Consider the following 27,116-nt stretch of genomic DNA (forward strand, 5'->3'; position numbering starts at 1 on the left):
CTGTTATTTGTCTTACTCTGTACCTCTAGTCCTACGCGCATTTGATTGCTTTTCTGAGCCGGGCAGAGGCCACAAATGATGGCTAGTGACCAACTATCGAGCAACAGTAAACCGGATCCCAAGAACATTACCCCAGATTTCGAGACGCCCCGGTCGTCGGATAGAGTGCATCAGGTGGAGTCGAAGGAAACAGGTCATATGGAGCGCATTAAGGCTACTCTGCAGCGAGTAATGCAACCGAGGGCGGATGAGCGCATTGAGTAGTAGTATCGACTTGTATCCAGATAGAAGAAGCTCCTCATGATTTGTCTGATAGTGCGTATGTAGGGGGCCGATGGCTTGAGCATGTCATGATCCTCCATTGATATCAGATAGGACGAGTAGCTAAAACAAGTCCTGTGTGAACATAATGTCAAATGATATTGACATGGTGATACAGAGCGGCATTGTTGCATGTTATTGACACGGTACCTGCTGCTTTCGTGTCAAGGACATGGATCTAAGATTCATGATATGACAATCGACGAAGTGAGGGTCAGATGAACTCGTGCTGAGAGGCAATCTTTATACTTTTAGTTTATACCTCACCATCTAGCTTACGGTTAAGTCTATCTCTACAAGTACAGAGATAATCCAAAGACAGGTGTATCAATATCAACAATGAGTGAACGCCACCAGTGCGTCATACACAGGTCCTTGATTTGGAGAGAGCAGAGATAGATTCTGATTGTGTTACTGGCCCAGAGCTATATACAAGGCTCCTGACCAGGGATGAGTGTCAAGTACTCTGGTCCCTGTCAAATGTCTTCTCCCCTTGTCCTCCCCCTTCATCTGCGTATTATTGTCATATCTTGGCAAAGAAGACTTTCTTCGACCTCATGCTAGGGCGCGACCATGTTTTTTAGACTCATTTATTCGTTGTTGTACAAGATAATATGGTACATCGTTTTGGCATGACATTCTCGTGAATTCGTGGCTTGACAGTTGCGTGTATTAAATTTTATTTACTCGTTAATCTTGGCCAAAATTCTGAGGTTGCAAGTGTCAGTCAAGCGCAAAAGAGAGGGGATAGATTACCATGTCACATATGACGGGCCGTAAGAATAGAAAACAAGAATACATAAAGGAGGGAAATATTGGAAAAACTTACTCGCTATCGCGGAAGAGGTGGTACTCATCATCGCCAACCTTGACAGGTGAGCCGCCGAACTGTATTGTACAGAGTTAGCAGTTTATTTCGAAACTCGTAGAGCATTGCCTTTTTGTTTGCGGCGAATGAACCGCGCAAGCTCAATCCACGCAATAACCCAACACCCATAACCCAGGTCAAGCCTTACCTGGGGAATCAACACGCGGTCGCCTTGAGTGACACCCATGGGCACACGTTGTCCATCTTTGCTCAGGGCTCCAGGGCCAACGGCAAGAACTTTGGCCTCGTTGAGCTCCTTGACACTCGACTCGGGTAGGAAGATGCCGCCGGCAGTCTTAGTCTCAGCCTTGATGCGCTGGACTAGTACGCGGTCCAGCAGAGGGACTAGGGACTTGATGGATCGAATAGATGTAGCCTGCTCGAGGTGGAAAGCCTCACATCAGCGACAATTCTATCAAATACAGTGGGGAGGGTGTGATTTGCCCAAGCTTGGTATTACAAGTGCTGCTAACCGAGCAACTTGAGAAGAGCTTCTCTTTTTAGGGATACATCATGCTGGGTATGTGAGACTCACCATTTTGTTTGATTGTAGATAGAATGTGTCGATCGGCCAAGGTGGGAGGAACACTGGTGTGCTTTATACTAGAAGAAAGAAAATATGAAGCTATCACGAAGAATAGATGTCTCGGGAAAGCTTTAGAAGCTCCCATGCGACCGGTCCAGACTTTTTCTTCGCCGTAGTTTTTCCGGTCGCAAGTGGATCCTTCTCCAACCAACTTTACCTTTACAATCCCAACCACTTACACGCAAGTAAGGTAACTTGATATCCCAGTCTGGTCGAGGTTTTGTATTAAGGCACACAGCTTTATAGGACCTGATTGAAATCAACGATGATAATCTCGATCATACATCTCGTACTGGTTCCAATGACGTCCGAGTCACGGTAAATGGGCCCCGCATCTTTTGACAGCCCCTCTGTCTAAGTACCTAAGTACCTAGGTAGATATCTAGGTACCGATTTACTTGTAAGATATCAAACACCCCTATGAGACGGCTGTACTGATGGTGTCAACAACTACTTGAGAACTAAATCCTACCATCACGTCTCCTTTTAAGGAAGGCTTTAGCCGCTTGACCTCAGCTGCTTCAGATAGGCACAGAATCCTTTGTCTTGGGGTGCATATGGAGGCAAGAGGCCGAAATTGTTATTTGTCACTGCATTCTTGGGATGGTTCGAATGCCTAGCTGCAGGGATAAATTGCCTGCTACACCACCTGTACATACAAGCATCGGGGTGGAGGAGATATCTGATATTGGTATTGTGACGACTATCGCTGCCTATATCTTACGTTGATACAGAGTAATGATGCTGGCAAATCCAAGGATTATTTCCCATGCTTGAATACTAGATGAAATGGTTTCGTTCAAAAGTCGAGAACCAGCGACTGAGCCTCAGCAAATTACCAAGCGTTGAACCCTATCTATCTTATTTATGGAGAGTGGTAAAATGTAGAACTTGCGGACCTACTGGGTTTGATTGTTCACGGAAAACATTATCTCGCTTCCAATGCTCTAATTCGTGGTGCCAGCTTCATGATCATGAAGCGTCTATAAAACAATATCGAGACAGACCGCCAGTCTACCCAGCCATCTCTTGATCTATACCTGTATCAATAACCCTGTGGATTTGCATTGCTGTGCGCTTTGTATTGGACGCACACGGGCGTTATAGCGCGTACCATTTACCGCCTGAAGAACGCCCCTGTGTAAAAATACACAGCCATTCAACCCAATCCCATGAACCTAAAATGAAAGACCACATGGCGATCTTAAAACTCCCACCTGATCATTTCTCTCTATTTGGATGGAGCAGGTGCGGGAGGCTCAAGAACGTGCTCATGGTCTTCAGCTTTCTCAATCATTCCGGGGCCAACCTGTCTACATATAACTGTATCTGATACCCATGGTTCGTCAAGTATTTCAGCCATGTCGGCTCGTTTCCTTGGATCAATAGTCAACATTCGACCTATGATGTGTCTAGACTCCCTCGGAAGCAGACGCAACAACCGCCATGGCCCTTTGATTACTTCTTTCCGGTCAGGATCTTTGTTATCCGTCTGCGTTGTCGTAGATAACTCGGGTTTGCTCTGTCTCGGACTCTTGGGCGACTCATAAGAAGTGACATCCTGTGAAGAGGTCTCTGTGGAGTTATTTGTAAGTCTTGACGGGAGAATCAGTTGCTTAGGGTCATGACCAGGTGTCGGTGATGACGCAAAAAGTCGGTAAGAATTGTCGGTCATTCGTGGTATCTTCCACGGGAACCGTCGTAATGACATACAGCAAAATATTATGGCCAAGGACCAAATATCAACGGCCTGAGGGTCGTACTTTCGTTCATCATACACCTCGGGGGCCAAATACGGGTCAGACCCAACAATACCTAAATTGTGTCAAAATATCGCCCAATATTATTGGGGCACATGCCACTCACCACTTGCGAGTACTATCTCGCTCTCGAAAGGATATTTAAAAACATGTGCGCTGCCAAAATCAATGATTTTCATAATGCCATGCTCGCTGACGACAACATTGTCCAACTTGAGATCGCGGTGGGCGAGACCAGAACCATGAAGGTAGGTTACACCGCTGAGAATTTGTAAAAAGCAGCAGTTGATTTCCGCTTTGCTCATTCTTCCGGTCATCACTATTGCAAATAGATCGTATGGGGCGTACTCCATGACTTCGTACCATTTTCCTTTCTCCTGAACGATGTCCAATGTTTCGATTATGTTACCGTGGTGGAGAGCCGATCCAAAGCAGAACTCAGCCGTTAGTTTTTTGGTGTATTCCTTTTCAGTTTCGTAAGAATGTCGAGGTCGGAACTCTTTCACCGCGAAAACAGTGTTGTCCTCACTTCGTTTCATAAGCTTGACCGAGCCACCGGCTCCAGACCCAAGCACCCGACCTATTTTACCATACTTTGAAGAAAGACCATGATCGTCGGCAAAGGGAAGGTGGCTTGGACGTGAACCTGCCCCAGAGGCTGGTCCAGCGGGCGAGTGAGGAAGCTTCTTAGGTTTATGACTTCCGCCAACCTTGAAAAACCTCCGAAGATCAGACATCGAGCTCTGGTGGTGATGGTGGTGTGCACTAGAATTAGTCCCCGAGGAGGGGAGATCACCGGATTTATTTCTACCACCAAGGAAGCCGGAATGACGCTTATCAGATTTGTCAGATCGCAAGCTTGTAGTGGAGCTTGTTGGGGACTGCTTGTTTTTCCTCGAGAAGACAAATCGTTGGTCGATGGTGCCAGTATTCTTGGATTGTGCTGGTCGTTTGCTGGCAGCATAAGGATCATTTGCATCACCCTGAGGGGTGAAAGGCCGCGTATAAAATTGGGAAGCGGCATTCCTCGATGGACTTGATTCTCTAGATACGGGGAGTGATTGCCCTCCTTTGTCGGGACCAAACATGCCTCTTCGATGCGACCGAGAGGCACCACGGTCGTCAACGGCTGTAGTTCTCTGAGAGAGATTATCTGAAGACGCCGGTCTGTGTGGCAACCCCAAGCGGGAGACCGGCCTTGAATCTTGGCTTGAGTCTTGAGGAGTGACCTCATAAGAGGGAAAGCCTCCATCGGAGCCGCCGTGTCGCAATGTCCTCTGGTGAGCTTGCTCAGCCGATGTTCCAGCAGGTGTTAATGGAGGCGTGAGACCTGAGCTGCTGGGGCCAAAATGCGGCGAGCGAGGTGCCATAGGACTATGGCTATGCTGAGGGGTTGCGCTAGGCGTAGTCTCGTTGGAGGGTATCTACGAATGGCCAATGGTTAGCCACCAACAGATCTGCCGAATTGCCTCAGGAACCAATTGCCACATATGGTCGAGCCATGTCTCACAGATCTCCACTGGTGAAGTGTGAGAGCGGCCCAGAAACCATTAGTCTGCTATAAGAAAAGAACTATCCGTATTTCTCAGATGCTAAGATCGAACGACTTTTGACGTACTCTGGAGGGTGGAAGCGACATAGGCTGGAAAGCGTAATTCTGAGCGCGTTGCTCTTGAAGATGTGTGCCGTTCAAACACTCTGTCAAGGCTTGGAGTTGCTCGGGCGTCGCTGAGGAATCATTGCGCGGCTTGTCCTCAATGGGCGGACCAATCTCGTCCACATTGCTCGCGAACCGGACGGCATGCGCGCGCTGGGGGGGCGGTTTGGGAGCATCGCGGGAAGATTCTAGCGATCCTCGCACAGCTTTAGTCAACACAATCAAACGGGTGTGACATCAACATATACTTCATGGGGAAATGCAAGGTGGGGATATAGGATTCAGACGATGACGGCGATGACATGGAATTTTCGTACCTTGTGGCGGCTCACCACGTTCTGCCGGGCCCTTGGCCTCAGCGCCCCGTGGTTCCATGGTGTATAATTGATACAACTGCGTAGAGGAAATTGTCGCACCAACGCCGGCACCGGTACAAAAAGGTCTCTGTGGGTGCGATGACGATGACGTGCCGATAGTCCGATAATCCGATAATAAATGGAAAATGAGGGAGGGGTAGGCAAGCAGCGAACAACGCCCGTAAGTGAGCGCGGACAAGTGTTGTCGAGCCCGGAGAGGACAATGGCTGTGGAGGAGAAAGAAAGGTGCAAATATTGGGCAGGCTCATAAGAGCCCACTGATGACGGTTGGGATGAAAAGTTCAAAGTTCTAACCCGAGGGCGTGAACGAGATGTGACAGCAGCAGATACCGTAGGCAGGTAGGTATTGATAGAGCATGGTGGGGCTTTCTGCACTAACGATACAGTCGAGCTAGCTATCCAGGACCTTGCCTGTTTCGAGCTGTGCTTCCATGTACCTACCTAGGTAGATGACGGGTTGGCATCATGGACTTACTTGACATCTACATGTATATACATCATTCCTCAAGAGCCTGTGAAGAAAAATAAGACTTGAGCTACTGGGGATCGTTATCGACATCGACATCGACTGCGGTATTATGGAAAATACTTGTGCGGAATTACATTTTTTTTGTTTGCTTTTTTTGGTTATTAATAACCAGTCTCTCACTTTCCTATAGTACGACCGCCAATTTCTCAGTATTTCATCTTAATAACATCCACAACCCTGAGTCAGGCCTCCATGTTCCCCCAGAATTCAGGATAGAGCCAGAGAAAAGACTACTTAAGTGCCTAACAACAATGCAAGGTGCCTATGGGTGAAGGCTGGGCCCGGGACTGTATATGTAGATGCCGTACCAACGCTTGGGTATGTATGTCTCCCACCCTCTTTTCCATATATCCATCAATATCGCCGAGATGGGATGGTGGGGCTGATTCACTTGTTCGAGTCCGGTGTTGCCCGCGATGGGCACTAGGTTTGCGCCGCTTGTCAGGACCACTCATGACATCCCATCCGACCTTTCCGGGTCAACGATAATACCTAAAATCTCTTTACTGTCGTCTATTTGGAGTCGGGGTGATTTTGCCGCCAGAGTCACGATGTTGGCCGTGGTGCCACGTGCCAAGTGCCAATGATCATACACCAGATTCATTTGTTTATTCCAATATGTGAAACCTGCCACTGAGCCGAGAATTCTAGCGCACTATTTAATGGACTGTTGAACGATTGGATTGGCAAGGGGTTATATTGATGTTATTGAGTTGAAGTTCTAGTCACTGAAGGAATCTACTGTGAGGGGTAATATAGCCACGCCCACCGTACCCGCCAACAGGACAGGAAGTAGGTAAGTAGTCGAGTCTAGATCTTAACCGTGGTCTATTACAACTCAACTCCACCGTTGAAACCCATCTGTAGACCCCTGCTCCAGACTACTTATTCGTTACTTCACGAAAGTTGTTCTGCGACCGGAGTGTTTTTATCTTCTCTCTTATTCAATCTCTTCGACACACCTCAAGGATAAGTGAGATTCCCCAGATCCATAGTAGTCATTCACTACGAACATCATCGATAATAATTTACCAGCTCCCTCCCTATCTTGACTATGCATAGACAAACCTATATGAAAGGTTGAGCGAAAGCATGTTTCTCTCATAAACGTCTTTTAGTACATTTTTCAGCAATTGCCTCCAACCTGACACCCGAAGTATTGCTAACTGTAAGAGAAACTCGCCGAGCTTCCTAGACTTTAAGGCTAGGGCTGTTCATCACTAAGCCGAAGGTAAGAGTTGAGTCTGCGATGCGATCGACCGAAACGATGAACAACAAGACCCTGCCTGCCAAAAAGAGCTTTAGACAAACCAGTTCACTCCCGCTTGATATACAATTCAGTTGGATAATGTGTACACGCTTATATACAGATCGTAAGGGCGCGGGCTAGCCCTAGTTTGAAGCACTCGGGCCCATGCTCATAGGGCCTCTGTCGTCCGGCCAAGCCCGCTGTTGAGTTGAGTTATGCGACAACCGTGATGCCTATGGATTTGGCTTGAAAAATTACCGACTTGCAAAGCCCTTCTAAGGATAGGCCAGACAGTCGCAATTCTGATTGCTTGATTTTGGCGATTTCGTAAACGTGCTTTAGGCTGATCGTGCCCACTATTTCATGGCCCGGTCTGCTCGCTCCTTTCCGTTTGCCTTTCTTCCCTAATGGCAGATCTGCTGCGTTTCGTAGAAGCCAGGAGGTTTGAGGCGTCCGAACGTCGAAGTGGAATGTGCGGTCGCCGCGTACAGTCACCCGGGTGGGCATAGGAGTGCCCTGTGCTATGTGCGCCGTTCGGGCGTTGAACTCCTAAGTCAACATGAGCACAAGATGTTACTTCAACAGAAACGTAACATAATAGTAGCACTGACCTTGCAAAAGTCCATCGACTTAATACCCTTGCTACCCAATGCAGGACCAACGGGTGGACTTGGGCTGGCTTGCCCGGCTCCCACGATCAATTTGACAATCTGATCGGCAGCCGCCGAGGCGCCACGTTTCGACATATTGTTCGGAGATGATTCCTGGCGGTTGATCGGGAGTCGTAGGTAGTATAAAGCCCGGGGCTTCGCGGCTAGATGGATCGAAGACGAAATCCAGAAACCCGTCTTTTCGCAAATCCACACTAGCCACAACAAGCAGACTACAGAGCTTGAGTGGGCATGTCTTGGCAGTGACCAATGCCTATCTCATACTTTATCGATAGATGACGCCACAGCGCCAAAACACCCCGCCAAAGACCACTGCTCTCCCTACTCCTGCATAACCATTGCCAGCCAGACATACAGCTAAGCTTAGGTAGTTCAAGGTCGTAGCCAAAAACTACTTATCTCCCAACACTACATCTCTTCACAGCCAAAGACGTCGGAAAAACTCGCAAAATCTTGCATGACTTGTCATTTCTCCTATCGTCAACTGCACTTATTTCATAGCAGTATCTATCCCTTTAAGCTCCAAATTCGATAACCATGTTCAACTGGGCAAAGCAAACGTTAGCGGGCACCCCCATATTGGTCCCTCGCTTATCCCTTTGCTAATATAATGGTCCAGTTTGGCAAACGTCGTAGGCACTGAAGAGCCGATATACGGCCCGTCAGCTATCAAATCCGTTGCCGAAGATGCCAAGTCCACACCATACACCGAAATATCCAGGGATGACCTGAAATGGACTGCTTTAGATCAGACATCGGTTGAGACGCAGGTGTTTTACTTCACGGCCGATAGCGGGCATGTTGGGCTCGCTCAGATCATATATAGTAATGTAGCGTACGGTTGCTCCGGGCTATCTATCTGTCTACTACCGTTCACAACTAACATGTAGTATCTATCTAAAGTGGTATTCGCACCACAGTTCAGTTCAACTCCAAGGTCTTCTACACCGACAGGTCTAAACCACACCTCTGGTGCTCCAACCCATTGACCGACTATACCTTCAGTGATGACAAGACCTCATTTTACGCCAAAGACTGCGCAGTCGAGTTATCAGAGGATGGCAAATCGTACACGATCAAGTCGATAAACGATGAGCGATCCATTGTCAACCTCAAGTTGACTAGGACAGCTCCCGGCTTCGTGGCCGGCAAGGATGGCAAGACCCTGTACGGCACTGACTTGGCGAACCCTTGGGGGTCGATGAGGCATGCCTTTTGGCCAAGGTGTGAGGGAGAGGGAAGTATTGTGACACCAGATGGTCCTATTGACTTCAAGGGAAAGGCCGTTTTCATCATGTGTCTTCAGGGCATGAAGCCCCACCATGCGGCTGCCCAGTGGAATTTCCTAGACTTTCAAGGTCCGAACTACTCCGCGATTCTTATGGAGTTTACAACACCTCCTTCCTACGGGACTACAGTGGTAGATGTCGGCGGAATAGTCAAGGATGGCGAAATTGTCACAGCTGGTACTACCTGCCGCGCGACGCACACTCAGACAAAGCAGGATACTGTAAACGGCTGGCCTGAGCCGACGGCGGCAAAATACACTTGGTCAGGCACGACCAAAGATGGAAAAGATATCGAAGCTGCGATCGAGGGCCCAACTGAAAGGCAGGATTGTGTAGATGTTATGGCAGAGGTTCCAGGTTTTGTCAAGACTATCGTTGCTAACGCAGCAGGGACTAAGCCGTATATTTACCAGGTAAATAAACGGCCCATATAATCGGCCTTCGCACAGGTTTGCTAATCTCTGGTAATAGTTCGCTTCGTCCAAGCCTGTCACGCTGAAATTGAAAATTGGTGATGAGGAGATCGCAGAAGAGGGTCGCACATTTTCAGAGGCCACATTTATATCTTCTATTGAAGAGGCGAAGTAATATAATCATGCTAGGGCTATGCCACTACATGGGAATTGTTGATGCCCATGTGTCATGCGAATTAGCAGATGTCTTCAACATCTAATGCTGCGGGCCGTCTCTCATGCTAGGCTATTCTGGAAAACGGCACAGTTGATACAAGAGACGCATCCCTATGGCGTTCAGCAATCATCCAGACCTGCATTAACCACTCGTTACTAGAGGATCGATAAAATTTACAGGCATAAACTTGGCATATTTATTGAATATATTCCATGATACATTGTTGCCCTCACCTAATTGGGTTCGTTCCACTAGGTAATTTTGGCTTGAAATGAGTTCGCAGTGCATATCAACATTAGAATATAACATAACACCATCAAGCACACAATGGCAAGCGACCCCAGAGACTATTACATGCAGCTCGTGTCTAGCATTTTGTAATACATTCACTGACATTCCTACACACGCTACCTATAGCCTGTGCTGCTATTATCACCCTATGAAACGCGGACAGCGATTCATTGCCGACCGTATACCGAATCGGAAACTTTGCCCAACAACAACAACAACGATAACGACAAGTAGCTACTAAGGTAGCAGCACAAACCAATCAATCAGAGAGCATTGATCTGATTAAAAAGGCTCGATTAAATCTCGGAGTCGCCTTTGCATCAATGTAACCGCGCGAGACCTCATTTCTCCCCTATCTAGTCTGTAACGTCATCCCACAATATACCGTAACCCCCCCGTCCCGGCTGAGGAGCCAATGGGGAATCAAACATGATCTCATCAGCCTTAGCGTCTATCGCGTAGCGTGGCCGTACAGGGCTCGGCTGAAGGCCCGGGTGTTGGGCATGTACCGGTACTTCATGTCTGGAGGTGGTCGGGTTGTTATGGGGGCGGCGTAAGCTGACCACTCGCCGTTTTTTGTTTACCCCGGCTTGGGCGAGAGAGACGCTGACTGCTTGCGTGCTTGCTTGCTTGCGTGCAGGAGCTGGGGTAATACAGCGCTAATGCGGCGGGCGCACCGTTGGCTTGGGAGAGGTTGGTGGGCTGGGCTGGGCTGAGATGAGACGGCATGGATGGAGTGGATGGCGTCGTCGTTGCGGCTGGATGCAAATGTGTAGGCAGGTACTGTAGCTACTTATGTATGCACGGTACCTTATTCACACCTACCTACTTTGTATAAGAGGCTTCGTTTCAAATCAGCAGATTGCTCTCGAATTAGATACCGGGCGGTTCTTTGCCTACTGCGTGGCTACACGTGTAGGATGTTATGTAGCCGTCGGAAAATCAAATTAGGAGTCCTCACTCTTCTTTCATTTGGCGGGGGGTGACATACTGGTATGGTTAGGCTAGGATTCCAAGGTGACGCCTTGGTTCGAAACGGATCATGAAAGCGCATTCATCGCTTCACTGCAAATCAAATATCCATGTCAATCTTTAGGATGTGCATACATGTATAATGCAATGCATGGAATATTCTTCAAGTTCCATTGCACCTCGGCGTGGACAGCTACTACCTGTCCAACGTAAGTACCTCAACACCGCCATTCACTTATGAAGTCTCGCGTATGCCTTCCATAAGTTGGTAGGTGTAGTTAGCTGACCAAATCAGTAGCCTATTACAGTAAATACCCGGAATAAAAAGCGCTAGGGATGCTACTCGTCCCAGCAGCTATTGTAAGATGTCACTCAGGTTGTTTACCGTATTTGCTTACCTTCTCGTCAGCCGTGGCTGACTTTCAAAACAATTCTCCGAGGTGCAGGGACCATTGCTCCTTATCGGAGGTATTATGTGGCGAGCCCGAGCGGACATGTGTAAGTCTTACAGTACCGGTACTGGCCTGAGCTCATCCTTAGTGTACGCTATGAAATGAGCCTCATGCACATCTGGTGAAAATCCTAAATGGGAGATATCCTTATATGTTGTCTCAGCTATATGGACTACCTAGACAGAATCCTACTCTAAACCATGCGCGGGTATGATGGGAGCTCCAGGAATGGCTAACCTCGCCCATGAAAACTCGCAGGCAGAAGATAAGAGAAGATTGAAGGATCTCCGACTTTACAGGCACGCCTGCGCAAGATGGTGTATCTATGTACGGGCGTTGACAACCTAATCGCAGGCGTAAACAACAAGTTGCACACCAAGAATTTAGCTAAATGGGTTACCGCAATGCCATGCTCCCAATGTACTACAATGTACTAGGGTTTCTTCCTTAACCCCCTCCATCTTCATCTTGGCATTTTCGTCCATGGTTTCCTTTTCTCTTGATGTGAGACGACTGAGCCGTTCCTGATAGTACACGGAGATCTTTGTCAACCAAGACGTTTGAAGGACGAAAATCAGAGGAGTATATCAGATATCTGGATAGACTCTTGCTGTTTTCCTCAGGCTCAGCTTCAGACATAAGTCGCCCGTCAGATGCGAGCTGCCGGAAAAGCTGGCGAGCGACGTATTTGTCCCGAGCATCGTCCTCATCTTCGACCGAAATTGTTGTGCTGGAACATCAGTTGTGCCATATGCATATCAGCTAGAGCAGAATACCAATCGTCGGGGATTTCATACGTTTGTGTTGGAGGCATACCAGTTAATTGGACCAAGCTGTTCATATTTGTGTAAGAGGCCTCTCAGATACGGAAAACTGGCCATCTTCGTGCTCAACCAGAGATCCAATTCTAGAGAATGTTAAGGTAGAAAGCTGCAAGAGAATGTTCGCCATCTGTCCGTAGAGTAGCTCAAGCTTGTGCTCGCTTGCATTGGGATCTAGGATCTGTTCTTCGTCAGCGTTGACGGAATCTGTCAGGGCCTCACCGATCATCGTCTCATGCTCAATATGCTCCATGATGATGAAAGGTCCAGAGTGCCGTGGTGGTAAATCTTGGGGACTGGAATGGTAGTATTCTGCGCTATGTATCGCATTGTGGCTACCTCGTAACGAGCTCTCTCCTCAGGAAATTTGGCAATACCTGCGCCTGTTAGCACCGTCACTCGTGTAAAGGGAATGATATCGGCTGACCGAGTACCCTTTAAAGCGACTCCCGTTCCTGCTGATGGGCCATCTTTACTCTAGACGCCAGAAGACGTCACACCCCCCTTTAATCGGTCGATGGAGTTCGGCGGATTCCCCTGGCCTATATTGCCTGATAAGGCTGACAACTGCATGAAATGTATCTATATTGTTGAGCGACTTTTGCCAGGTCTCCTCCTGCTTGTGACATTCATCCCACGCAGGGCCATTCATTAGCTCTGTTGCACTTCTGAGTTTAGGATTCATGGTGAGATTGAATCGCCTAGATCATACAGATGTCAATTGTTGGAATTCGTGATGAGCTAGGGCAAGATATTCGAACATACGACCTACCTAGGTGAGAAGAGGCTGTGATTAGTACTGGCCGACGCATACAGATTGAAAGGAGAGGTATGGTGGATGGTGATCATATTTACAATAGCGAATAATGAGGCTAAGGCCCTAGAATCAAGTAGGCATAAATATTGACATATATATTTTCCTCGCCTAGCAAAATTCTCTAGACAAGCGCTCGGCAGCTATTTGCCTAGGTAGGCTCAAGGGTCGGGCACATCTTCTTACCCCTATACATTTAATAAATGTGGTATGGGTTCAGGGGATCAACAATCTCGTGCTAGCTAATTAAAATTCAACAGCCATCATCCCTTGTTCTTTGCTCACCCTTTACCTCTTCGTGCTCAGGTAATTTGTAAGATCTCTGGAAAAAGCAACATATATGAACGGAACAGCACGAGAGTGGCTTTTCCCACCGGAGTGAAACCATAAGTCTACCTCTACATAGGTAGGTAGGTCAGAGTAGGTAATTCATTTTTAACCATATACGATCTGTATGTAGATACTCACCTGGATATGTGCTAAGCACTTGAAATATTGTACCTACAGGTAGATGTAGGTACCGTATGTATTTACTCAGGTACAGGCACTTGATGATATGTCATGTACCTCCCATCTGTACCTGCCTAGGTACATGCATACTAGTTAGCTTGTTAGAGGTACTACTACCACTCCGTGCGGTATCCAAGTTACCTAAGTACATATGTAGGTACATTACATATATAGGTACCTAAATGTGCCTCCCCGCATTCCACTCCACTTGTTGCCTGTTACTTTCAATAAACCAGGCCACCTAGGTTGGCAGCACATGCAAACTACAGTGGCCGCCACCTTACCTAAACGGGAGAGACTAGACATAAATTAGGTATAAGCTACCTAATGCTTAGGTCTTCCATATATCTCTAAGTACTACCTTTAATACTATAACTGTATACCTACCTACCTATAAAGGTAAAAATTTAATATATATATATATATAAGTAGAAAATATAACTACTTAAAGGGTAAAGGTATAATAAATGTTGTTGTAAATTTAAAGTATGTATAATATGTATGTATAGTTAGATACTTAGAGAATATATGGATAGTACGGGTGGCCAACGTAGGGTGCATGTGAAGCCAACCTAGGTGGCCTGCAATAAACAATCCAAACTCCAATCGTTATCAACAGTTGGTAGCCTACCTACTTACTTACTCACTAGCGTCGCCGGGCATCACCTTCAATTGCTTCAAAGTTACCCAGGGAGTTATCGAACAGCTAGTAACCGCCACTTTAACTAAATCACCATGTCCGGTGGCAAGGTTCACCCTCGCGGTGGGAAGGGCGCCAAGGGTATCGGTAAAGGGCTTGGTGGGAAGGGCGTAAGTTGCACTATTTCTGTGGCTCAGAATGAGCTCACTTGACCGTGAACTTGTCACGCCGCTGACGTGCGCCGCACTACGAATAGGGCTTGAAACGGCACCGGTATAGCTTCCAATTTAAAGACTCATGTTGCGACGGCAATTACTAAATGAATGTCTGACAGCAAAATTCTTCGGGACAACATCCGAGGCATCAGTGAGTGCGCTCCAATCAGAGGAGGAGCAGAAGATTCACAAATTTGCTTGCACTCGAAAAGTGAAAGTGCTAATGTGTATCACTTTTAGCCAAACCAGCGATCAGGTACGCAACTCTCGCTCTTGACAGAGGACAAGCTATTGTCTTGTCCTCTTGATGCCCCCGCTTTGCATCTTTCGTGCTCCCGGCATAAATCCCGGTCGAAAGGTCAAGGTACGCGTTGTATTCGGTATTGACGCTTAGGGTAACAGACGTCTCGCCCGCCGAGGTGGCGTGAAGAGAATCTCTGCCGGAATCTACGAGGATGCTCGAACGGCCCTCAAAGAAAGACTTGAACAGGTATGGCCCTAACAACTCAACTATCAAGACTGGGCGGAACTCTCGTGTTTGCTAATCTGCATCTTCTCACTAGACCATACGCGATTGCGTCACATACTGCGAGTATCGCCAAGCCAAAACTATTACTATCAACGATGTGAGATTCTCTTCCCCATGCCATTATCTTATATCATCTTCATGCCCCTCATATAATAAAGCTTTCGTGTGAATTAGCGCTGACCGGAGACCGATATAGGTACTTCATTCGTTGAGGCGTCAAGGTCGTCCCATATACGGCTTCGATGACATTAAAGTCGGCATCCCTACGAAGAAGTAGCGTCAAAGTATAAAGCTCACTCTTCTGATTTCGCTTGTACAAACGCACTTCGCCCACCAAGGCGCGGTCTTGTCCTGGTTTCCATCAAGTTGTATTTGCCGACTTGGGGTTTCAGTAAATGCATGGCACGAGATAAATGATTCGTTTAGCCAATATCGCTTTACCATGTTACATACATAAGTTAATAACCGGGGAAATGATTGGAGGAACACCTCTGTGAGAGGGATTGTTTCCTAAATGGAAATTGCACTTTGTGGTTGAACAGTTAATTGATACCCATTGTACCTACACGGACTTCATCACTCTAGGTGCAACTAGAACGTGAAACGTCTACAAATTTATATCTTAACGGTGATGATGAATTCTATTGTCCAACAATGGTAGTAAATTATAGTGAAGGTTTGAAGTCCCACAACGACCGTTGATGCTTGGACCTAGGCATATGAGAGGTGTGGGTATTGATAGGATATCTAAACTAATCTCCGTATAATAAACGAGAGAACACGGGTATTTTGATAAAATCATATCGCTCTACGCAAGCCTATGCAACCGAAAATTCCCAGTCCCCAAACGCCGCCGCCGTCAGAGACGGTGAAGAAAGATGGGTAGAAAAGCCGACTTGGTACTTCTCCGACGCCTCCCCTGATGTCTGATACTGGTCTTATCGTTAAGGCCTCACCTTACCATCGATTGATTTTTGAACAACAAGTGCTGAACTGTTGCTGTACCTTTCGAGCTAGTTTGTTCTTGCTTTTGTTCTTGGGTTTCACGAGTTCACAACTTCCTCCTCCTCCTCGCGCCTTCCCAGTCCGCTAAAACTTTTTCGAGACTTTTAGCAGCCTTGCGCTCGCTACGCCTGAACGGCGTGTTGAACGCTTCCGGCAGAATCATTTTGCTGTTCGCGTGCTCGGCGGCAAACCCGACCTCAGCATCACGACCGCAGCGTTCGCGGGTGAGTCGCACGGCTTCGTGCAATAGGTCTCTAGCGACACCCTGGCCGCGATATTTCAGTTTGACCGTCCAGGCGCGAATAACACCGCGGCCTCCGCGAAGCAGCGAAGTCCGAGAGCGGCGTCTGCCGCCCCCGCCCGATGTATGCGTCGACGACGGCGATGGCTCGAGACGCAAAACTAGAGCTCCGATTAACTGCTCGCCAAAGCGCACGCCTAGGATAAGGTCCTGCTCCGATGGTGACGGGTCTGGAGACGAGGAGGGGCTTAGCCACGACCAGCGGAGCTCTTCTGCCGCTTGGATGTATCCTCCCGTACAGTACCGGATTCCCAGAAGGTAGGTCATGATTACACCGCATACTGTTATTAGTGAGGTTCCGAAATCCTCTCGGTACGTCCACGAATATCGGTACGTGCCCGCCAAGACCGCTATCAAAGGCGGAAGAAGAAAGGGATGAAATATTAGATAATAAGATGATGTTTGGCGTTGCTGCGCGATGGAGTCGGCAATAAGGCGCATGGCATCCTCTTTTTGGGATTGGACCTCTAGGATGCCCGTCGTCAATGGAGGTATGTCGTCGGGTATAGTTTTTATGGAAGGGTCAGCCACTGCGAGGGGTGAAGATGGTGGTGATGACGAGGTGGTCGAGGAGATCGGGTCCATAATGGGATCCATCATGGGTGATGACAGTCCAGAGGAGCTGGCGACAAGGTTGGCTCTCAAGAAGATGAAGAAAGCTAGTTGCAGTTTGCGGCGTTAGGCTCGTAGTCATCAAAAGCAACCTCGTTAATACGAAATAGTCGAGTAGCTTAAGAAACTATATTGACAGTGCTGAGGTATACTACTTAGCAGTACCTTGGTGGTAACTGGGTTTGGTTTACTTCTACCCTTGCGGCTAGGTGGAATGAAACTTAATTGAGCACATAGGGACTGTGAGAGCTTGAGATTGGGGGAAACAATGATATAATAGTACCAGTCAATTCAGAACAATGGCAAGTGTGAAGAATGAAAATGTGGGAATTACAAAATAAACCATCAGTAAATAAATATATATATATAAACTTACCAGTACTAGTCTTCAGACCAGGCACTGCGCTCACCCGTTGTATTATGGTATCATGGCGGCAATAGGCATTTAGATCTAGCTCGCGAACCACGTGGGCCATGCCGGCATAATGACTGGCGAGCCAGTCTGGAAGCGTCACGGTGTGTGCAAGTGGGCGCGGTCAAACGGCCAACCGCTATTGAACGCCGTGTTGCGCTGATGGGGTTGTAGTGCACCCCTCCCCCCTAAAAAATACCAAAAAAAAAATTAAACCCTTGACGCCGACGGTGGGGTTTAACGAGAATTATCGTAGCAGCGCAATTAGTAGCCGAATTGTTGAAATTTGCACCCCAGCTTACGCTAAAGACTGCAACGGGCGAGCCAGCCACGAGACAGCCGCAAAAGGCCCTGGAGTAGAATTTGCGCCCGCAGACTGGGTATTATTATATGTAGAAACAACCACGAGCCCGATTGCGGATGGCGGGGTGGTGGATGTGCCGAAAATCTTGATGTTGATGCGATCAACGCGAAATAGGATTTGAGTAATGGCAATCAATGATGAATAGAATAAATATTTGGATTAGGAGGGGAAAAAATTGTTGAAAGCGGGATGGGAGAAAAAGGGAAGTGGTTAAGAAAAGATGGTGATCGACGAGGAGGGCCCGTTGCCGTGATTATATGGCCGTCTTAAGAATGGTGTTGCTGCTGCTGAGACAATCCTGCAGACGAGCAGAAGATAACCCTGGGAACCACTGATATGAAGAACCTAGCGCCAACGATACCAGACCACTGATTCCATAATCCTGGGGTGGCCGGGCACGAAGACGACAGACAAGATGACGAAAGGAGGGCGAGATAACCTCAGGGTTGGGTTAGGCTTAGCTAGATAGATAGGTATCTGCTAGATAAGAGACGTGGGAGCGAATAGGATGGCGATGATTCGTCGTCCCCTCCCATACGACACCTGCGATTTGCGTCTCGTTGGCGCTTTGCTTTACCGGACTCTTGGAAGGTGTCGCGTGAGACGGAAGCTGAATTCGTCGAATCATCCAGTCCGTCCTATTTCTTTTTAGTCGAGAGTCTCGATCGTTCTGTGGTTGTAATCTATTCCAGGCGCAGGAACCCTATGTACTACTGTATGTAAGAAGCCAGGAAGGCTGCAGCACACAGACTACACGAAAATCAAAGTGGAAAGGATGTCAACGATGCTGTATATGTACTGCGCTATGGTAATGAGGGCCCTTCAGTCCAAGCCTGTCGTCTATCTAGGCAGGTAGGCATATATATATATATGTAGGTATATATTCGTTCAAACACCTCGGAGGGGCAATCAACTTCGTCCCCGAACCGTTCCCTTCATACTTATGCCTCCCAATTCCGGGGAACTCTGGGCAAGTTGACTGAACTAAGTATCGCATTGCCGAAGATGGTAGGAGAAGGGGTTGGGGCCCCTTGTTGGCCATGGGCCATGGGCCGATCACGGTATTACCTAGGCTAGGGTTCTATCTAGGGTTCTATCTAGGGGTCCTGTGTCGTCCGTCTCTTAATACGATCAACAGCAGTGGTAACAGGATATTTGTTATTTGTTCTTGCTCCTTCGTCGATCTTCCGGCCCTCTCTTGACACTTGCCAGAAGTACCGGTAGAGGTTGAGCAAGCGAGTTAGGAGACGGAAGGGAACTTTGCACAGGATTCTACACAGGATTTCGTCCCTCTGGTCACAAAGCAGCAGATCAATGCCATTGGAATGCTGCTTGGCAATACCACCCATTCGAGCTGTTGCGCCAGACGCGGCCGCGGGGTTGGAAGGGTGAGGATCCTGCTGTGGGCAACGCAGCCAATTGAGAGACCCCGTCGTATCAACTTGAAACAACCATTCCAACACATGACGGACAGGTTTGAAACAGCCCCAACGCGGACCAACGTAAGATTCTGCTCGTCAGAACATCCATGCGTGCGTGGGTAGGGGAGTTGGAGTTGGCTCTGAGCCGAGATTGGTCGGCGGCCACTCTAGCGCGTCTGCACTGTGGTTTACTGGCTTAATGCACTAATGCAAGTATTTCCGTCATGGCAGCCGACGCGATGACAGCTGCTGGCATCTGCCATCCATTCTAGTATCTATACCTACGTAGGTAACTAACCATAAGCGTCATTTATAATTGTATACAGTCGCAAGAAGGAAAGTGATATAAGAGATTCAGAACCACAGAGCGTGTTACAGTCATTTGCCATGGTGAGTGTCACGCTGCAATGATTACACACCAAGTCAGCTGACGGGGTACCTACTACCTATGTGAGTACCTAGGTAGGTAGGATGGACATGCATCATGCCTTGATAAGCTTGAATCCCTATCCCCGCACCATGCTCGCCGTTGATAACGAGGTCTTGTCGGTTCGGTATGTTTGATAGCTATGGTATGTAGGTATGTTGGGTCTATGTAGATAGGCTTTGAACGAGTGCCGTATGTGCAATATGCTCAATTTCTTTGTAATGTCGTAGGTCGGTGACTCTTTCTTACACCAGGTAGTTAGGTGCCGTATGCTATACCTACCCCGCAATCTCAAGCTACCTACAATAATCAGAGTAGGTACCTAGTAATAGGCTGTGAAGATATTGTTGAGACAGCAAGTCCGGATTAAACGTATCTAGTATGTACGGAGATACGACCTTTGTCTTTTATAGCCAAAATAATAGTAGAAAATAGTGTTTTTATTTCTCTATTTAAAGCATATCATTGCTAGTTAGTTACCAATAGGAACGGAACCAATACACCGGAACACTTCGCTTCTGCATGGATTAAAACAAAGTTTTGCCAGGTTCTAATCCTCTGGCGTTATGAGATACTTAAGACTTGGCAGTAGAACTCCTTTACAATACTACTTTTCATGAGCAGGCCAACAACTATGATTTGTCCAGCCTTAGGTAAGGCGAGATAAGACAAGCGCAAAGTCACAGTACATGAGGAGGATGAAGGGGAGATCTTGAATGCGATTATATTCCCTGGTATTCTTAAATTTAAGACCTAAATGAGTAGTTGTGTCTCGGTAGCGTCGGTAACGTAATGGTTTAGGTGTACCGAAAAGGCGTCCTGCCCTCCGAGTGACGTGGTTTTCCACCCTTACATAGTTGGACAGCTTTCGATAGTAGCGAAGAAGACGACTGACTTGCGAGTTTCGTCCAAGTTGCCTCCGCGTTATCGTGTCATCCTTTCACATATCCGGTGTGTAGTATATATAGAGTACCTCTAAACGCAAGATGTAGTTGGTTTGAAGTTGCGGGGTGGGAATGGAGTCGGGTCCCTCCATGATTGAGGGGCCATCGATACTTAAGTGTGTGCCTCTTACCGCGCTAATTCCCTGGTCGCATCTCATGATCCCACACGCTTCTGCACAAGTCCTACCAAGCCTCATGTATTCACACCCGTAGTTGCACCTATACAGTACCAGTACACTAGGAATGCATCACGGATTACCTTCCTAGCACTGCTGAATGGAATGTTCTATGCTTATCGACTCATGATTGGCTGCGGCAGGCTCTATTCGGTCATAAGCGAGCTGTCTTGAAATGCGGCAGAGAGGCGTTCCCAGTACAGTGGTTGGTCAAGCCAGACGAAAGCAATCTCCTACTAACCTGTCCAAGCACTGCTACGTTGCCAGTTCACCACTTACTTACCTGCCTAGTAGTGCCTACCTCCTACTTCGTAGCTATACCTACTTACCAAATGTGTTCTACTTTGGGCTGACCTTGAGGGACTATCTACTTACGAGTTTAGATGTACTAAGTAGGTACTTGCAGGTACTACAACACTATCCACACGATACCTACCTCCCAATAGCACCAATTCAACACCTACCAGAACTCCTCCTCTTCAACCTGGCATTCTCATGAATTCTTTACCTCATCGCCAGTTTCGCTTTGCGGAGGGTTGAATTGCTCATCTGCAACAAGTAACCAGCAGAAATCGTATTGCTGGTTTTATCCTTGTTGTCTATTGTTACTCACCGAGCCCACGTGCGTGACGGCTTGCTACACTTAAGAGCACGGAGACTCTAGCCGTTTCCAAACGAGAATACCTCCCAAACCACCGTTGACTCCGAGATCGAGGTCCGTCACCACTTGGAGTGACGGGCTTCGAAAAACGATCCTGAATAGGGGTGACGATGCTGAGTTTCATCTCCTGCATCAATGCCTGCTAAGCCGTCGTCTTCTCCGGCTAGATAGCAATGGAGTGCGCGCTCTCTAGGCTCTCGCCAGCGTGCAATACGTCCAAAGCCGAACGACTCATTTCAGGACTGGATATCAATTTCACAGGACGTCGAATAGCTTCGAGTTCTGCGCTCTCGGTTGTATTCGCTCCGGAACCACCAGTATGGGGACTTTCTGCTGTGATTGGACAAAGCCCGAGTCCTGCAGTCAGCAACGAGTTGCTGCCACTCAGCTCGGCGACAAGGCGCAATGAGCGACCCCTGTCTGCCTTGTTGCCTACCCCTGTCCGCGTACCTCACCGAGTCACTTTGGACCCCAACTCCACAGCTTGCTCATCCTATGCATCATGGTGCGCCGCGAACGACTGTTGTAGGGCATTGCCGACCACAGCGCACGGGATCTAGTCCAGAGGGAGCCAGCTCACCCAATGGCTGTCAATCCTAACCTGCGGTCATTGCCGCGGGTCCTATGTACAGGTACCATTGAACCGTGTTCTTAAGTCCTACATCGTCATCCCCCATAGACTCGGTAGCTACTCCAGATCTTTAAGATAAAGACATGGGTGGGTGGCGATCTACTTACCCGTAAGCTTCTTTTCTCTCTTCAAGCCTTAGTCTGTGCTTTGCCATATCTCTCTCCAATATGCAGCCAGAGAAGAGCCTTGCCACCGGGGCCGAGCCAAAGCCCGTAGAAGATGAGCCTGTTGACACCGACCCACGGCCGGGTCGGCCATCCACCGCACATTCGAATAGGTCGTCACGTATGAGAAGACACTCAGAGGCGAGCGTGCGGTCCGAGTCTTGCACTCGTGCTCCCATATCATGCGTGTGAGTCCATCCCTAGACTCATTTGTAATCTGGAAAACCATACACATAAATTGCTAATGTTCTTAGCTCCCGGGGAAGCATATCTGGAGACGATTGTGCCCGACAGAGATTCATCGTATGGGCTGCTGTGAAGCGAAATAGATCTACCCGCATGGCAGTTAGCGAGCGGCTGCGCTGTCCCCTTCTACGTTGTGGTCAACATTTCGAGTGTCATGAAGAGATGTTAAGGCATCTAGCAGATTGCCAACACCTTGCGACAGGTGAATATGTCTGCTATGACTGCATGAAAGTCGAGCGCTTCAACGATAAGAAATGCACGTGCTGCTTCGGACAGCCCACGAAAAGAAGACGTATCATCAACATGGCTAAGAATTTTTTCTCGAACATCGGCAGCGCTAAAGGACGGTGGGAGAGTCTTAATCCATCTACTAATATACCTCAGTCCTCTCGTCCTGTCCATGAAGCTCTCGTCAGAGATACTCAAGGCCAGTTCAGTCAAGCGCAGATGGGAGAGTCAATACCACAAGAAGAAAGTGTCACAGCCAGTGAGCAGTTGGCATCTGAGCAACCCCAGCTTGAGTTGAATGGCGCTGAACTACTTGAGTTGGACTCGACACCAGTACTACCCACGGCGGAGCTCGATGCCGTTACCTGCAACACACTTCGCAGCGGCATGTTAGATTCGTTGGATTCGTATGCTGAGACGCGATCGACGCCACTATCTCCAATACCTAACCTTGTGCCGAAACCTCTAGGGTCACAAGGTGTTTCTACAATGCTTCGAATACAAACAGGAACTTCGGGCAACGGACGACGACCATCATTAGCTCTCAACACTCAAGTTGACCACTTCAGAACCAAACCGCGTACAACGTACTTATCTCCAAGCTCGCCACTTCGAACTAGTTCTAATGGTATATCTCCGGTAACCCCTTGGAGCACGATTTCAAAGTCTTCGGCTATATGGTCCGCGGACTCCGGTCGAGAAAATATGTTAGCTTCGCCAATAACACCGCTCAGCGCTAACCCACAGCCGACAATACTGCAAGAAGGCCGCATGTTCAGGACCGAAAAGGATATGGATATGCTTGCCTGTTCAGAAGACCCTTGTTGTTATACACAGGGAAATGGTCCGGAATTGCCGGGGAATAGTCAGCTTTCCTCCTCCATACCCCGACTATTATCAGATCCTCTCTTGTTTCCATATGGTCCGAATGATAGTCATTCGTGGTTCTCCTCCATGAATACGGAAATATCGCTCAGCACTTCTGTCAACATGATGTTCACGGATCAGGACGCTAAGCCAACCATATCTCGAGACTTTATAGGACCCCAGATCTCGGGTTCAGAAGCCAAGGCGCTTGTCGAACAGGTGTGGCTTGCTCTAGGCCAACACTTCTCTAACTCAATATCAGAGCTTAGTAGACTTCAGCATAATCCACTTGCCGACAACTTCAGAGTATATACCCCTAGAGCAGTAGCTTCTGAGGGCCTCGCAAGATTCAGGAAGACATTGAGCCACCAGTATTCTGCCCACCCAGACCCTCTTGAATATCTCTGTTTTGTTCATCTAATCTATGCCATATCATTGATCACGTACGAAGAAAGTCTTCTCGCACGATCAAATAAGCTTTATGAGCAAGCTATAGCTTACAGTTCACTATTTGATGGGCCTCAGCGTGATAATTACCTACAGATTGTGACCACTATTTGGCACCAAAATTCTCCAGAATCATCATCACGAGGGCAAATTCGAGATTCTACGAATAGAACCACAGTAGACAAGGGTAAAGAACCAGATTACCAAACTAGGTCGATACCTGTTGCGAATCCTGATCCCCTAGTGATCACGGGTCAAAACTTCTTGGATGGTTAGTAATTGTCATGCCAAAACACGGTACCATGTATTGGAGATCCAGGCTAACCAGAAACAGAACTGGAGAGGATCATGGTAAATGGCAACATCCAGCAACCTCTCGAAGTCCTTAGCTCAGAGCTTTGGTCATCTCATCTTACATCGAATCAGCCTAACTTACAGGGGCCCAATCCTCTGACCATCGCATCCACATTCCTTGTTCAAGATTTGTGCCGCAGGTACCATGACGCTGAAGACTTCCTACCGAAATTAACAGCGATTGGACACAATGCTCGGGCAGGGTATTATGTCACAATTCGCAAGCTTGAACTTGACCTCATACAAACAGGAAAGGTAGGGAAATCGATAATCTCTATTTACTGCGTTGTACATCGGATGCCTTTTATTGAAGATCTAATGCCCCGACAAGACATCCTTCGTTCCCTCCAGACTTATAGGTTTATGCTGACTCTTCCCTAAAAGGACTATTTTACATCAAACGACTCCCTGGACCAGTTTACCTTTCAAGTTCGGCATTCATGTGATCAAATATATTCTCAATCTGGAACTCGGTCGCGATCAGAGTATCATCTGCTCGGTATATCTCTTGTTGATAGTCTGGTTCGAAGTGTTGCTCGTGAGCCTCAGCAGCCTCAACAAGGACAGCCGGAATACCCAATTATGTCGTATCCATACGAGGACGAGTTCTTACGAGAGTTCAAGACGTTTGATTGGAACTACTCAATGATACCTACAACACAGCAGCCGGGAGGAGTGGCAGATTATACTCCACTGGATCTAAGCACACTTCATTCTGTTACTGCAGACACAAGCCATCTACCCATGAGGAGTGACGCCTCCGAGACCCCTAGCGACACTTATACAGTCTCTTCAGCCCCGTTATCGGATGCACCACCAGACATTCCCACCCCTAAGACTTTTAGACCAACACCACCCGCAATGGCTCAGGGCGAGGGCAGCGAGACCTTACGCCATTCTACACTGGCCTCATCTGGGCAAAAGGTAGAGGCAAATGAGCGCTGCGAGATTTGTGGTTATAGGCCGAAAGGGGATCCCCAGTGGTTTAAAGGAAGCATGGCGAAACACAAAAAAATGCAGCATTCGACCAATCCCCCCATTATCTACAAGTGCCCATTCCCGGGCTGTAATTCAGAATACAAAAACCGACGGGACAACTTACGGCAGCACCAAATCGAAAAGAATCACTTTGTTGGCGACGAACGGCAGATTCGCAGAAAAAGGAAAGAACGCTCCTAGACGGCGGTAACTCGCGTGTGTACACAGTTTTCGACTTGAGTGTATTTTTCTACAACGACGTGCAGGTTCAGCGTCGCTCCTAAGATTTAATTTGTTTTTTGCCTCCTAGCGAGACCTAATCTCTAGACTATCGCACCTGCATCTAGCTTTGCGAATTTCTACCTCGGCTACAGAAAATGGGAGTTTCTTCTCGCCCAGGCTATATCTCCATTCACCGCCTCCAATTATGATTTGCAGGTGTCATTGCATAGAGGGACGGTACAGTAGAAGGCACTTAGAGATATCTTCAGAATAGACGTGGGTGGGTGTGGCGGAGTACAGGCTGGGCGCACTTAACGACGAGACAACGACTGGTAGCTAGGACCGACTCTATGCCGGCACACATTTTTTAGAAGAGGTAATCAAGCAGTTGATACTATTCCGGGCCTCCTCTCTGCAGTGTTCGTAGAGCGGACAATTAGAGATAGCCAGATTCGCTTGATTGTATGGGTACATGCAGGGGGGCCGAACCGAATCCCCACCTGTGATCATGACGAGACACAGGCAAGGTCTCAACATTGACCACTTACCTAGTCCTCTTCACCTACAGTAGGGATCTCTATCCTCCCCTGCTCCCTACAGTATGCACTACTGTTGCTTAGCTTCACCGCCTCCTCGGTCCCTGTCTTGTCTTGACTTATCTGGTTGGATCTGCTCTGCGATTTCCGCAATACTAGTATGGCATGGCATGGCAACATATCTATCTATCCCAAGAGAATATCCCACCCCTGTCGCCAGCGACTTCCACAAAAAAAAGAGCCGGGACGAAGGAGAAGAAAACGGTGTACAAAGGTACGTATCTACATATATGTACAACAACCCGGAGTCGAGCCCGCAGAAGATAAAAAAGAGCCGCGGACGGCGCAGTATTACAGTGGCACACTTTTGCCAGGTCTCCGGAATGGGGAGCACAAGAAAGGTCCTTGCAGAGTCCTTGCATGCCAACTGTTTCCACACGGCGGTGGGACGGTAGGTAGTGTATGGTGTAAAATACGCGTCGACAATAGAGACCATACTTACATAGGTAGTAGTAGGCGCTTGTACTACCAACATTGGCGCTTAGATGGTGGAAAGGGGGTTTCGAGACTAGGAACTGCACTGTTCGTAGACCACTTGGCGTAAATGGCAGCGCATTGTTTAGTAAAAGTGAGAGAGAAAGAGAGAAAGAGAGGGGGGGGGGGGAGGGAGAGGCAAGTTGGGTAGGTAGGTAGTTTCTCGTAGGGCTGGGTTTTCCAGACAGAGACAGGGGAGGTTGCATGTTGTTGCATTGGATGTCACGGTACCTCGACCGTCTAAAATGGAAAATGGTACCTATGCTGGACGCCAAGCAAACCAAACAGGGGCTTATCCTGCGGTTGGCTAACAGGCTTGGCGCAATCCTTCGCAGAGAGGGGCCAGCCCTACAGGGCAGAAGAGGGCAGGCCGGGGGATGGTGGGATGATAGGATGATAATAGGA

At 48.0% G+C, this 27,116-nt stretch overlaps 7 protein-coding genes across 7 annotated transcripts; 3 read left to right on the forward strand and 4 right to left on the reverse strand.

Annotated features, from left to right (window-relative positions):
• Positions 1-2,907: 2,907 nt before the first annotated feature.
• Positions 2,908-5,994, reverse strand: F5B22DRAFT_251293 (kinase-like domain-containing protein). Its single transcript, XM_047970012.1, has 4 exons — positions 5,510-5,994; positions 5,154-5,380; positions 3,642-4,959; positions 2,908-3,590 (listed from the first exon to the last, which is right to left on the reverse strand). Exons 1-4 carry the CDS (start codon positions 5,565-5,567, stop codon positions 3,007-3,009), a joined length of 2,187 nt encoding a protein of 728 aa, XP_047835111.1. The 5' UTR covers positions 5,568-5,994; the 3' UTR covers positions 2,908-3,006.
• A 1,079-nt stretch (positions 5,995-7,073) lies between these two features.
• On the reverse strand, positions 7,074-8,621 carry F5B22DRAFT_251291 (ribosomal protein L11). The gene is made up of 2 exons (XM_047970011.1): positions 7,959-8,621; positions 7,074-7,896 (listed from the first exon to the last, which is right to left on the reverse strand). The coding sequence occupies exons 1-2, from the start codon at positions 8,091-8,093 to the stop codon at positions 7,561-7,563; spliced, it is 471 nt and encodes a 156-aa protein (XP_047835112.1). The 5' UTR covers positions 8,094-8,621; the 3' UTR covers positions 7,074-7,560.
• F5B22DRAFT_251280 (survival factor 1) lies at positions 7,955-10,052 on the forward strand. Its single transcript, XM_047970010.1, has 4 exons — positions 7,955-8,578; positions 8,638-8,853; positions 8,922-9,720; positions 9,779-10,052. Exons 1-4 carry the CDS (start codon positions 8,556-8,558, stop codon positions 9,893-9,895), a joined length of 1,155 nt encoding a protein of 384 aa, XP_047835113.1. The 5' UTR covers positions 7,955-8,555; the 3' UTR covers positions 9,896-10,052.
• A 2,047-nt stretch (positions 10,053-12,099) lies between these two features.
• Positions 12,100-12,726, reverse strand: F5B22DRAFT_641903 (uncharacterized protein; the record flags this gene model as incomplete). Its single annotated transcript, XM_047978053.1, has 2 exons — positions 12,100-12,382; positions 12,527-12,726. 2 exons carry the CDS (start codon positions 12,724-12,726, stop codon positions 12,100-12,102), a joined length of 483 nt encoding a protein of 160 aa, XP_047835114.1.
• Positions 12,727-14,378: 1,652 nt separating this feature from the next.
• Positions 14,379-15,794, forward strand: F5B22DRAFT_587590 (histone-fold-containing protein). Its single transcript, XM_047973602.1, has 7 exons — positions 14,379-14,607; positions 14,694-14,710; positions 14,772-14,803; positions 14,893-14,908; positions 15,055-15,142; positions 15,216-15,278; positions 15,378-15,794. The coding sequence occupies exons 1-7, from the start codon at positions 14,533-14,535 to the stop codon at positions 15,456-15,458; spliced, it is 372 nt and encodes a 123-aa protein (XP_047835115.1). The 5' UTR covers positions 14,379-14,532; the 3' UTR covers positions 15,459-15,794.
• Positions 15,795-16,107: 313 nt separating this feature from the next.
• Positions 16,108-18,010, reverse strand: F5B22DRAFT_251920 (uncharacterized protein). Its single transcript, XM_047970013.1, has 3 exons — positions 17,814-18,010; positions 17,476-17,699; positions 16,108-17,146 (listed from the first exon to the last, which is right to left on the reverse strand). The coding sequence occupies exons 2-3, from the start codon at positions 17,573-17,575 to the stop codon at positions 16,233-16,235; spliced, it is 1,014 nt and encodes a 337-aa protein (XP_047835116.1). The 5' UTR covers positions 17,576-17,699; positions 17,814-18,010; the 3' UTR covers positions 16,108-16,232.
• A 4,173-nt stretch (positions 18,011-22,183) lies between these two features.
• On the forward strand, positions 22,184-25,990 carry F5B22DRAFT_251966 (uncharacterized protein). The gene is made up of 4 exons (XM_047970014.1): positions 22,184-22,487; positions 22,554-24,358; positions 24,422-24,696; positions 24,826-25,990. Exons 1-4 carry the CDS (start codon positions 22,303-22,305, stop codon positions 25,618-25,620), a joined length of 3,060 nt encoding a protein of 1,019 aa, XP_047835117.1. The 5' UTR covers positions 22,184-22,302; the 3' UTR covers positions 25,621-25,990.
• Positions 25,991-27,116: the final 1,126 nt, after the last annotated feature.

Source organism: Xylaria bambusicola, assembly GCF_022495145.1.
Source record: "Xylaria bambusicola strain CBS 139988 unplaced genomic scaffold F5B22scaffold_3, whole genome shotgun sequence".
Lineage (NCBI taxonomy): Eukaryota > Fungi > Ascomycota > Sordariomycetes > Xylariales > Xylariaceae > Xylaria > Xylaria bambusicola.